General features: G+C 41.9%; 1 protein-coding gene across 1 annotated transcript; it reads right to left on the bottom strand.

Annotated features, from left to right (window-relative positions):
* Window positions 1-1,722: 1,722 nt before the first annotated feature.
* On the bottom strand, window positions 1,723-7,604 carry TRIM60 (tripartite motif containing 60; the record flags this gene model as incomplete). The annotated part of the gene is given in 8 exon segments (XM_007472229.1): window positions 1,723-1,825; window positions 1,827-1,943; window positions 1,945-2,040; window positions 2,042-2,219; window positions 2,222-2,447; window positions 2,449-2,695; window positions 2,697-2,801; window positions 7,438-7,604. Coding segments are annotated over 8 exon segments (1,239 nt in total), but the record flags the coding sequence as incomplete, so codon positions are not given.
* Between the last annotated feature and the right edge of the window lie 5,247 nt (window positions 7,605-12,851).

The following is a 12,851-nucleotide window of genomic DNA, read 5'->3' on the forward strand; positions in this document are numbered from 1 at the left end:
TCCTTCCAAAAAATCAGCTCTTGGTTTTATTAATTTTCTATATTGTTTTTATTAATCTCTATTTTATTTATTTCATCTCTCATCTTTATTATTTCCTTCCTTTTTCTGACTTTCAGTTTTGTTTGTCCTTTCTCTAATTCTTACAGGTGGTAGGTTAGGTTGTTCATGCGGAGTGCTTCTTGTTTATTGAGGAAGCTCTGTATGGCTATAGACTTCCTGCTTAGAACTGATTTTGCTGCTTCCCATAGCATTTATATGGTTATGTTTCCATTGCTGTTTGGCTCAAGGTATTTTTTAATTTTCTATTTGATTTCATAGTTGACCCAATAGATTTTTAGTTGCCTGTTGTTTAGTCCCCATGTATTCATTTTTTTCTCATTTCTCTTTCTGTGGTTGATTTCTAATTTCATGCCATTGAGGTCAGAAAAGATGCTTGAAATAATTTCTACCCTCTTAAATTTGTTAAGGCTTGTTTTGTGTCCTAGACTGTGGTCTATCCTAGAGAATGTTCCATATGCATTTGAAATCATGTGTATTCTGGGTTTTTTTTGGATGTGGCATCCTGTATGTATCAATTAAGTCTAGCTGTCTTATTGTGTCATTTAGCACTTCTGTTGCCATATTGATTCTCTGCCTGGAAGATGTGTCCAGTGACGTCATTGGACTGTTAAAGTCTCTGACTCTTACCATATTCCTGTCAATTTCTCCTTCTCTGTCTGTTAGTATTTGTTTTATGTATTTAGGTGCTCCTATACAGGGTGCATATATGTTAAAGAGTTTGATAGCCTCTTAAGGTATTGACTCTTTTACCATTATATAGAGTCCTACTTCATCTTTCTTTCTGGCTTTTGTTTTAAAGTCTATTTTGTCTAGCATGTGTATTGATATTATTACTTTCTTGTAATTTTCATTTGGATGAAATAGTTTTTCCATCCCCTCACTTCCAAAATATGTGTGTCTTTTGCCCTAAAGTAGGTCTCTTGTAGACAGCATGTTGTAGATTCTTGTTTTATTTTCCAATCTGCCACTGTATGTCTTTTGATCAGACCTTTTAGTCCACTGATATTTAAAGTACTTTTTCAACCATAATTCAAAAAGAGTCATGTACCACAATGTTCATTGCAGCATTATTTACAATAGTCACATAATGGAAACACCCTAAGTGTTCATTGACAGATGAATGGATAAAGAAGATATGGCCCATATATATAGTGGAATATTACTCAGCCATAAAAAGAAACGAAATTGAGTTATTTGTAGTGAGGTGGATGGACCTAGAATCTGTCATACAGAGTGAAGTACGTCAGAAAGAGAAAAAGAAATAGCATATGCTAACACATATGTATGGAATCTAAAAAAAAGGGGAAAAATGTTCTGAAGAACCTAGGGGCAGGACAGGAATAAAGACACAGACATAGAGAATGGACTTGAGGACACAGGGAGGGGGAAGGGTAAGCTGGGACGAAGTGAGAGAGTGGCATGGGCATATACACACTGCCAAATGTAAAATAGAGAGCTAGTTGGAAGCAGCTGCATAGCACAGGGAGATTAGCTTGATGTTTTGTGACCACCTAGAGGGGTGGGATAGGGAGGGTGGGAGGGAGATGCAAGAGGGAGGAGATATGGGGATATATGTATACATATAGCTGATTCACTTTGTTATACAGCAGAAACTAACACAACATTGGAAAGCAATTATACCCCAATAAAGATTTTAAAAAAAGTATAGGGAACAAATCTATCATTCTAATTGTAGAAGGAAACCTCACCCAACTCATAGTTCAGAAAAATACCAATCTTACTGGGTTCTACCATGGACAGGATGGTTTCTTTTAGGACTTGACACAACATAAGTTCTCTAAACATACCACCCATCTGCCTAGAATCGACCCTCAACTACCGGGTGATTTCGCCAGTTCCTAGGAAAATAATCTTGGCACAGTCTTGTTTCCCACTTCTATCTCACAGTAATGTCTGCCAGAATGAAATCTATTACAACATGGGACAGCAGGACAGAGATAAAATCTACCTGGGTAATAAAAAGCTTGGCTTTCTCTTTCCATATTGCACAATTTTTCCATCCTTGGAGACAATAAGTTGAGGATGTGCTGTTTCAAGGTCTAAAATCACATCTACTAGAAATGGCTTGGTAATTCTATCAATGCCAGAATATTGTGGAGGAAGGTTAAATCCACTGTTGTTTAATTGGAATGAAAATGCTCAGAGCATTTCAGGATTTGATACTTGCGCTGGATATTCTTAACCTGCCTCAGTAATTCCAGTTCTGACTGCACACACTTACCCGCTACCTCCCTCAGCAGATGTTTCAATGTGGAAGCGTGATCTGTAAATGTTACAAAGTTTTCATAAAGTTTTGTTAAAATGTCCATCTCTTCATCTTCCATCTGCCTGAGAGTATCCTCTTGCTGATTCTGTAGAAACAGTCTAAATTTGCTCACATTCAGAATTTATTTCTTCTCTCCTATATTTAACCTGCTTCCTCTGTTCAACTGATTGGCTGGCTTGCAGAGATATCACTTTTTCAACTTGTTCCATATCACGCTTCAAGGGCTCAACGGTACACTGTAGAATTTTCTTGTGATGAGAGGCAGCTTTCTTAATGGGGTAAATGTAGTGTTTCCATTGTTGAATGAAGAAACTGCACTGTGTACATAAAACCTCTAGGTCCTTCCCTAAAAAGGGTCAGAAGCTGATTGTGCTTCTCACACACAGAACTCTCTTTCTGCTCCTTCCACGTGCTCCTTCTGATCCGGAGTAAATTAGCAACTTCAGTCAAATGACTAAGGTATCACCTAGGTCCTTCCAAGCCATGTTGATGCATGAGTGACAGAAGTTGTGCCCACAGTTGATGGTTACTGCATCTTTCAAGTTATCCACACAGATAGGGGTAGCTAGACACCTCTTGTGGCTGTACCAGGGCTGTCACGAACTCCACTGAGTTGAGAACAGAAGTGGTGGATAAGAATGCTCCCTCTGGCAAGGCCTGCTCAAGCTCAAGACCCAGTGAGAAGTGGATATCCTCCCCCAGCGATAGCAGATTGAACAGTTTTACATTTCACCGGACCGCCATACTGATGACAGCCACTGAAGTCATGTTCAGTCCCCTGAACCTACCTCAACTTGAAGGGCAAGGGATATTCACTGCTTATAGCTCTATCACAAATTAGCCCACCCAGATTTAACATTAATGACTTTCTTCTACAAGTAACTAACCACAGGTTCAAGCAAGCAATCTCTCCACTGGGGAGAAAAGCTTTTAATATCAAAATTCCCTAGACTGGCAATCACAATATAATAATTAATTCAGGCAAGAATCATCAATGACTGCAAATACTGTAAGGTAAAATTTCATGGGAAATAATATATTCACACAATCTCAAAATATCACTCTGAGAATTATAGTTCATGTATAGAGAGACAAAATAAGTGCTTTACAATGTAGAGACTAGAGAACACCTCCTGACCAATGAATGGATAAATTAATGGCCTGCGATGGGAAGAAAAACAGCACATATGGAACAGTTCTGCCCCCCCACCATTACCCAAATCTAATCACAGGGAAATAATCAACAAAATTGAAACCACGGAACATTCAATGGTCTTAAACACTGCATAAACAAGAATGACACTGAAAAATATATGGGGGAGTGTTCTACATTAAAAGAGACTAAAGAAACAACTTAGAGAAATTCATGTTCTTAAGCTTTGATTCTAGATAGGGAGAAAAACTGCTATAAAGTGGATAGTATGGGACAACGGGGAAAATTGGAATATGCACTATTTGTTAGATAAGGGTATCATAGTTAACCATCTTGAATTCTAAAATTACACTTTAGCTACATAAGAAAGTATTCTATTCTTAGGAAATACATAATGAAATACTTATAGATGAGGGGTCATGAACTTTGAATGTTAGTCTGGAATACTACTTTACAAAAAGCGGGTGTCATGGTTTTGGTATGATGTGGGAGTGTGATGGCTGTGACTATATGACTTCATAGAGATGGAATAGTTCTCTATTTGGTGGTGGCTACATGAATCTGCATGTGATAAGTGTCACAGAACTATACGTACTCATTTGACCAATATCAAATTCTTGGTTTTCATATAATATTGTTAAGAAACATGGGAACGTAGACAGTGGGTCCATGGGACCCCTCTGTACTATCTTTAAAATTTCCTTGAATCTATCATTATTTCAAAATATTAAAGTTTAGAACCCAGGTTACAATCCTCAGTTTGGATCAAATGAAATTCCCGTTTTTCTTCTTAACTTGATTGTTAATTGAATTTTGTCAAAAACATGTACTATTTTTTATACATTTTTAAAAATCATAATGTTGATATCAATAGTCAATATCACATTGATTAACAGCCATTCTCCTTCACTGACACGTCACCTTCATCTGGCTCTATCAAGACCACTTTCAGAATGATATTGTTAATCCACTAATTGCCAAATCCAACGGATATTTTTTTACATGTATATGAAATATTTTTATTGTTGTTAGTTTTATAGAAACAGGGTTGTATTATTCACACTTTTCCACATCTTGCTTTTCTTTTTTTTGAATTTTTTTGAATTTTATTTTATTTATTTTTTTATACAGCAGGTTCTTATTAGCATACATTTTATACACATCAGTGTATACATGTCAATCCCAATCTCCCAATTCATCACACCCCCACCCCCACCCCCCACTGCTTTTCCCCCTTGGTGTCCATACGTTTGTTCTCTACATGTGTGTCTCAATTTCTGGCCTGCAAACTGGTTTATCTGTACCATTTTTCTAGATTCCACATATATGCCTTAATATATGATATTTGTTTTTCTCTTTCTGACTTACTTCACTCTGTATGACAGTCGCTAGATTCATCCACGTCTCTACAAATGACCCAATTTTGTTCTTTTTTATGGCTGAGTAATACTCCATTGTATATATGTATCACATCTTCTTTATCCATTCATCTGTCGATGGGCATTTAGGTTGCTTCCATGACCTGGCTACTGTAAATAGTGCTTCAGTGAACACTGGGGTGTATGGGTCTTTTTGAATTAATGGTTTTCTCTGGGTAGTGGGATTGCTGGGTCATATGTTAATTCTATTTTTAGTTTTTTAGGGAACCTCCATACTGTTCCCCATAGTGGCTGTATCAATTTACATTCCCACCAACAGTGCAAGAGGGTTCCCTTTTCTCCACACCCTCTCCAGCATTTGTTGTTGGTAGATTTTCTGATGAATCCCATTCTAACTGGTGTGAGCTGATACCTCATTGTAGTTTTGATTTGCATTTCTCTAATGATTAGTGATGTTGAGCAGCTTTTCATGTGCTTCTTGGCCATCTGTATGTCCTCTTTGAAGAAATGTCTATTTAGGTCTTCTGCCCATTTTTTGATTGAGTTGTTTGTTTTTTTACTATTGAGCTGCATGAGCTGTTTATATATTTTGGAGATTAATCCTTTGCCCGTTGATTCATTTGCAAATATTTTTTCCCATTCTGAGGGTTGTCTTTTCATCTTGTTTGTATTTCCCTTTGTTTTGCAAAAGCTTTTAAGTTTCATTAGGTCTCTTTTGTTTGCTTTTGAAAAACATGTACTATTGATTCATTTCTTTGGTAAAAATGTAGCAACTGGAAGAAGTGACAAACGAAGTACTTAGAGAATCCAGAAGGCTGTATGTGGCCTTTGCAGCACCCTCTAGTGGTTCTGAATGTGTGGTTCCCAGACCAACATCATGTGCGTCACCTGGGAGATGGTTAAAAATGCAGCTCCCCGGTTCCCACCTGGGATCTACTGAGTCAGAACCTGCAGGGGTGGCTCAGCAGTCTGTTTACAGGCCTTTCTCCTTTCATCACGCTGTGACCTATTTACAAATGGAGGGATGGTGGTACCCTGCATCAAGCAAGGCTATTGGTGCCATTTTTCCAGCAGCGTTTGCTCACTTCATGCCTCTGTGCCACATTTTGGTAATTCTCACAATATGTCAGAGTTTTTCATCATTATTATATTTGAATGGTGATCTGTGATGAGTGATCTTTGAAGTTACTACTATCACCTGCTGAAGGTTCAGATGATGGTTGTTAGCATGGCAATAAAAATTTTTTTAATTAAGGCATTACACTGTTTTTTAGACAAAGTGCTATTGCACACATGATAGACTACAGTACAGTGTAAACACACTTTTGATACACATTGGGAAACCAAAACACTTGCATGACTCACTATTTTGTGATAGTCCTGTTCTTGGAGTAGTCTGGAACCAAACCCACATTTTCTGAGTTATGCATGTGTCAGTAATATCTCTGAGTGATTCTGACACATGCTGAAATTTAAAACTGATTTACAAACACTTTCTATGTGCTCCCTCTCACTGGGGAGGCCACAGTTACCAGCTGTGTCCTAAAGCTTCCTCAGTCTCTAGGTGTAGTTCAGGTGGATCTACCTGAAAGCCTTGTGTCTAAATGCCATTTGGCCATTTCTAGATGCCTCTTCCCCAATTGCCAACACTTCACTCTGTCTTACATTGAATTAATTACCCCACCTAGCCTGTTACCTCTCGGGATTACCTATTTCAGTGAATAATATCTCCACACCCAATGGCCCACACCACTTTTCCTCAACTCCATTTCTCGCTCCCAAATCAGGGTGGCAGCAACTCTCACCAGGGCCACTTCTCTATTATCCTAAATGGCCCATTCGCTGGGTCCTCTTCAGTCCCTGTCATCATTCTGTTCTCTGGAATGCACTTTTTAAAAAAAATTGATCTCATTACACCTCTGCTTTAAAAACTCATCTCCTTTACTGTTATTAGGATAAGTATCCTGACCCTAGACTGGGGGCTTGTGAGGGGAGATTGTTGGCAATGCCTGTTTTTTAATACCTGGCTTCTTATTTCAGACCTGCATTCTCTTTGTGACAATACATCAAGCTGTATGCTAATGAATTCTACAACTTTTTTGATATATGTGAGACTTCCATAGACAAATTTATTTAAAAATGCACAAGCCAGGATCAGATCCAGTCACCCCTCCATTGTGACTACAGAGGGGATGACAAGGAGTGTCCTGAGCCACTCAATCAGGAGAGAGCTCTTTCTCTCACCAGAGTTGGAAACCATTACAGCCACCAGTAAGGCAAACTGGTGTTCACACTCCTGGCCTGAGCACAACTGTGTGAACATGGGCCTGGTGCACAGTAGGAGCACAGCTGGTAAGTGGCAGAGCCAGTGTCAGATCCACTCTCACAGGAACGACTCTCTTCAGATCTGAGATTCATAGCATAGACTGACATTTACCTGCTTCAGGAGCAATTATAATCGTCCTCATGACAAGAGTCACTGACACAGCACTTTCTGTCTTCTCACTTCTTGTTTGAGTCTCAAGTACCCGAGGAGGTAGGTTCTACCACCAACTCACTTCACAGAGCATGAAATCGAGGCACAGGGCGGTGAGCTCACCCGTGCTCCCAAGCTTACAGCTGATAACTGGCAGAGCCCGAACTCAAACCCAGAGTCTTGTTCCAGAGTCCACTCCACACTGACCACACCTAGGGTCACTGGGGCAAGGCAGAGGGCAGGGGACATCGTGCAGCTTGGAGGTGGGGCTGGAAGGAAGGCTACTTGAGACCCCACCATGATGCATGTCTGTGGTCACACAGCCAGTGAGTGACCAGGGGTCTGAGCTCAGTTTCCTCTTACTGCACATCCCTGTTATCACCATTTCCCTTGGCTGGGGGTCACCAAAATGCTTGCTGCAAATGCAGATTCCCTGGCTCACCTATGGAGACAGAACAGAAACAGTTTCTATTTTTAAGTAAACATTTATGGATGTAGACCATACATACATAAAGACACACACACCCATCGTTTTGCATCACCTGAGAATGATTGCAAAGCAAACACAGTCCTGTAACCACCTACAAAGCCCACCATTTAAACAGCACCTGCTCCCTTTCCCCTCCTGGCCGCTCTCCATCACTGCCTCCACTCTCCTCCCCAAAGATAACCGCCACCTGCTGCTAAACCACGCACTGGTTTGGCCTGGATTTGATCTTCATATGAGGGGAGCCATACACAGTACATTATTGTATTTCTGGACTCTTCAGCTCAATATGATAGGTGGGGAATTCATCCTTATTTTTCTGTTTTTCCGATCCCTTTTCTTGGTGAATAGTAGTCCATTGCATGCCTGTACTACTATTCATTAGTTCATTCTGTTGCTGAAAGCCCTTGGGTTGTTTCTAGATTTCCCCTATTGGGAATTGTGTTGCTATGTGCTTCCTTGCACAAATGGACACATTTCTAAATATAAGTAACAGGAGTGGAATTGCTGAGCTGAAGGGTTGTGTAGGTGCATACTCAGCTTAAGTAGAAAGAACCAAACTGGTTTTCAAGGTGGTTGGACCAATTTTCATTCTGATTTTTCTTTTTATCAGCTGTCATCATCTGACACTTTATGTTTGTATTGGGTCAGATATGAAAAAAATATGTTAAAACATTTTTGTCCCATGAATATATGCAGGAGATTTATGGTTTTGTTTTTCATCGGTGCTGCTCTAGGTGAGCAGGGACTTGGTTTTGTTTACTTCAGTTTCCCCAACACTAAGAACACTTAGGTGCTACTCGATGCTCATGTGACAATGTATAAATACACTAGTAATTATGTTGTGAGTGTACAGTATATGCAGCAAAAAAAAAAAAGCTTTAAATTAATGCATTAACAGAGATTATTTGGGGGCATTGGTGGACTTCCTTTTTTATCCTCTACATATTTTAAACAATATACACTCCCTTTTTAAAAAATTGTATTTCCTATTAGAGAAACAATTTTATGATTGTGAAGGACACCATTTTATATAATGTTAAGTAGAGGGAAGCAGATCATGAAACTGTATGTAAAATATACTGCCATTTATGACCTGTCATATAAAAAAATAAAGATGTGGATATATACAAACTTCTGAAAGCACACAGTTGAGAGCATGAATCTTGATTTATGTAAGTGGTAGGATGATGGCTGATTATCCCCCCCTTAGTGTTCTTATGTGTTTTTTTTTGTTTTTTTTGTTTTTTTGCAGTACGCGGGCCTCTCACTGCTGTGGCCTCTCCCGTTGCGGAGCACAGGCTCCGGACGCGCAGGCTCAGTGGCCATGGCTCACGGGCCCAGCCGCTCCGCGGCACGTGGGATCTTCCCGGACCGGGGCACGAACCTGTGTCCCCTGCATCGGCAGGCGGACTCTCAACCACTGTGCCACCAAGGAAGCCCTCTTATTTGTTTTTAAATATCTATTTTCCTGGCATAAAATAAAGTAATACAAGAAAATATTAATCAAAATAGTGAAAATCATGCCAATCAAACCTGAAGTACTTCATGGATAGCATGTACCTTACATGCATTCGCATTTGAAATATTTACTGAATTTCTGGTTATTAGGCTAGAGATACTCTAAATGTAAAGTATTGTTTCTGTCCCCAACCTACAAATGGGGAAATGGCTTTCAAGGGAGGCAGGATAACCTGCCCTCTTCTCAGGGATGTAATGCAGCTGAGCCTGATGGGAGTCTTATACTCTGCATATGATGTAATCATAATAAATATTCTCTGCCAACCAATGAAAAGCCTAGTGTGCAGTACTTCATTGTTCCCTCATCAGTAACTTCCATTTTACCTAATATATTCCCCAGCCTCCCCACTACCTTCTGCAACTTTTGCTCAGGGACGTGTAATTTTGCAGCCTCCCTGACAATTTGCTACCTAACCAGGAAGGGCAGGGGAGCCAGAGGCCCCTGAATCACATCTCCCCTCCTCGGGGAGTAAATGGACAACCTTACAAAGCTTTTCAAATTTCAGTTCATCAGCAAAGATGAGATTAAGTGGCATTGAGAGGATCAAGGGAGGATCACAAAGGTGCAATGGAGATCCTGTTTATCACCTGACCTAATCTAGGCGGGGCCTGGCCCTCCTCTCTCATCTCTAAGCAGCACTTCTGAACATGCCCCACACACCCCTCCATGCCCAGGGCCCACCCTCCCATCTATGGAGGAGCCACAGCCTTTAGGGCTGCACCCCAACAGCTCCACCCTCCTGGGGGTGTATATATACCCGTCACATCCCAGACCCCACCATGTGTTGGGAGAGCAGCCTGAGGACCTGGCCCAGGAACCCAGAGAGAACTGTCCCCTCAGGTAAGCGGGGATCAAGGATGAGGCAAGACCAGGGGGCTTCCTGAGCCGCTGCTCCGGGCCCAGCCTAGGGATCCACCTCCAAGAGAATCCAGGCTGGGGTTTGGCATATGTAAAAACCTGTCCTTTATTAGGGTTCCCAGTCCCACAGTGGGACTTGTCCTAACTCACCTAAATGTTTGCTGAGAGCACAGATGCCCAGTTCCCACCCTGTCCAGGGCCCAAGGATGGAAAGACTGGTATCTGTATGTGAGAAAGCCCCCAGAGGCTGGTCTGAAGCCTCTGTGGGATCCCCCTCCAAGATGGCTCAGTCAGGGGCACTTTGTGGTGTTAACCAAAATTTCAGAAACCAAGACCTGATTGAAATAGAGGCCTTTATTTGGGCGTTGTTAGGACGGCAGCCCGAGACCCAGATTCATGAAGCACTTGACCTGTGTTCCCTGAGTCCAAGCTGGGGGAGGCTTATCAAGGCAAAGAACCTGCAAGGTTACATAAAATAAGGGTGCTAAGCAAAGAAGCATTGGCTGGGGCTGCAAATGATTACACAGCTGCAGGTGCGGGGGCGGGGACGTTGAAACTGCAAAGTTGCCCCAGAGCTGTCAGCAGATGCTGTTGTGAAAATGGCTGGTGGTGTCCTTGAGCCGCAACCGGTTCAGAAAATCAAATTCTCAGTGATGCACGGTCATGTCTGAAACCACATCAAAGGTGGCCACCGGGCTCCTCTTTGATTTTTAAATCCATCATCAGTGTGTAGGTGGAGAGTGGAGGCATTAGAGCTATGGGGCCCTGAATGAACTCGGTCTTCCTCAGCTTCACCACTGCCTGCTGGCAGACACAGAGAGTACAAGTTAAGTTGCCCGAAGTCACTCAGTTCCTAAGGGAGACTGGAAACCTGGCCAGGATTTTAGTCATTCAACAGCTTAGCCGGGGACTGAGGTGATATTTGGAGATGCCATCATGGCGGGATAACACGGAGTTGACAGTCACTTGTGGGATGCAGATTTCCAAAACCTGGGTAAATTTACAACAGCCAGAGTGGAAAGATTTCCTGATCCTGTCCTTACAGCTCTGGCGCATTTTGTTGGGGGAGGTGACCCCTCATGGAGTCGGGAAGCTGGGATCAGGAGGAAGGGACAAGTGAGCTCTGAGCTGGGAGAGTGAGGAGACAAGTGAGGGCTCTTCTTGTACAAAGGTGCTGGGACCAGAGGGGGCTGAACCTGCAGGGAGAGGGCAGGAGGTTGAGTGCTGCAGAGAGCTTGGTGCTGGGAGAAGCTGGAGCTGAGGGAAGGACGTGGTTCTTGTGCCAGGAACAGCAGTCCTGCAGGAGAGAGTGTGATTAGATCCTGGTGTGGGTGGGAGGAGACTGGAGGGGCCCAGCGGGTGGTGGTGGGCTGGGTGGTCAGAGGCTGGTGCAGGCACCCAGAGGAACATGTAGGGGCTTTGGCAAGGGTGTTAGTGGTGACAGTGAAAGACATTCTTTGACCACAGCATCCTGAGCATGGAAAGTCTGGGGTTTTGTTAGTTGAGTACCATAGAGAACCTTCCATGTGCCAGACCTGCTTCTAGGCACATTTTCCCCTGCTCCATAAATCCCTTCTGACCTGTCAAAGATCACAGGGCCATAGATGGAAGAGCCAGGATTGCAGCCCAGGCAGCTTGGCTCAGAATCTCTGCTTGCTCCACCCCACCAGGCTTCCTCTCTTTCTGGCTCCATTACCCTGTTTGCAGTATTTTATAAATCTTTGCCAATCAGACAAGGCACAAAGAACAGTCTCTCTTGTTTTTCACTATGATATCTCTGGATTATTAAAAATGATCCGCTTTGATTTCATTATTGGCATCTTTTTATCTTCTTTACCCATTTTTATGTCCAGATTTTTCATTATGTTTGCTTGAATTGCTTGATATAAGCTAATTATATGCTTGAAGTAATCATGTAGTTTTCTGATTTTCAAAAATTTGCTTCCTCGGCCAAACAGATGGAACATATTTCTCTATAATTTATTTCTATAGTCTATGGTTTTATGGTCACTTTTGCTTTTATTAGACTGCACAGTGAAAACTGCATAAGCCTGTAACCCTACACCACCACCCAGATGAAGAAATAGATTGTTACCAGCACCCCTAGAGCCCTTCTCACCTTCCTCCCAATCACTAGCCCATACCTCCTCCCCCAATATGAGCACTAATGCTGAGGTCTAACACCATGAAGTCGTTTTTCCTGCACACACGGTGTGTATTCTTTTGTGCCTGGCTTTTTGTCACACCACGTTACATCTTTGAGATTCACCCCAGTTTTGGGGTGAAGAGTATTTAGTGTCCACACATTGCTGATTAATGTCCCATTGTATGAACAGACCACATTCATCTAGCCATTCTAATGCCATGGAACTTTGGGGTTATTTCCAGTTTGGACTTGTGAAAAGTGTTGTACTGAACCTTCGTGTATGTACTTTTGTGCACAGAGTTTGTAGCCCTGGTTCATTGTCTGGATGGTTACACAGCCTGAGTAAAATAACTGAGTGTATGTTCTAAGATAGTTAACAATGCAAAATAGTTTTCAAAAGTGGTTGTACCCACTTACCTCTCACCAGCTGTGTATGAATGATCCAGTGACACCACATATCTCCAAGACGTTATATCTTAACAC

This window comes from Lipotes vexillifer, unplaced genomic scaffold, assembly GCF_000442215.2.
Source record: "Lipotes vexillifer unplaced genomic scaffold, Lipotes_vexillifer_v1.1 scaffold1208, whole genome shotgun sequence".
Classification (NCBI taxonomy): domain Eukaryota; kingdom Metazoa; phylum Chordata; class Mammalia; order Artiodactyla; family Lipotidae; genus Lipotes; species Lipotes vexillifer.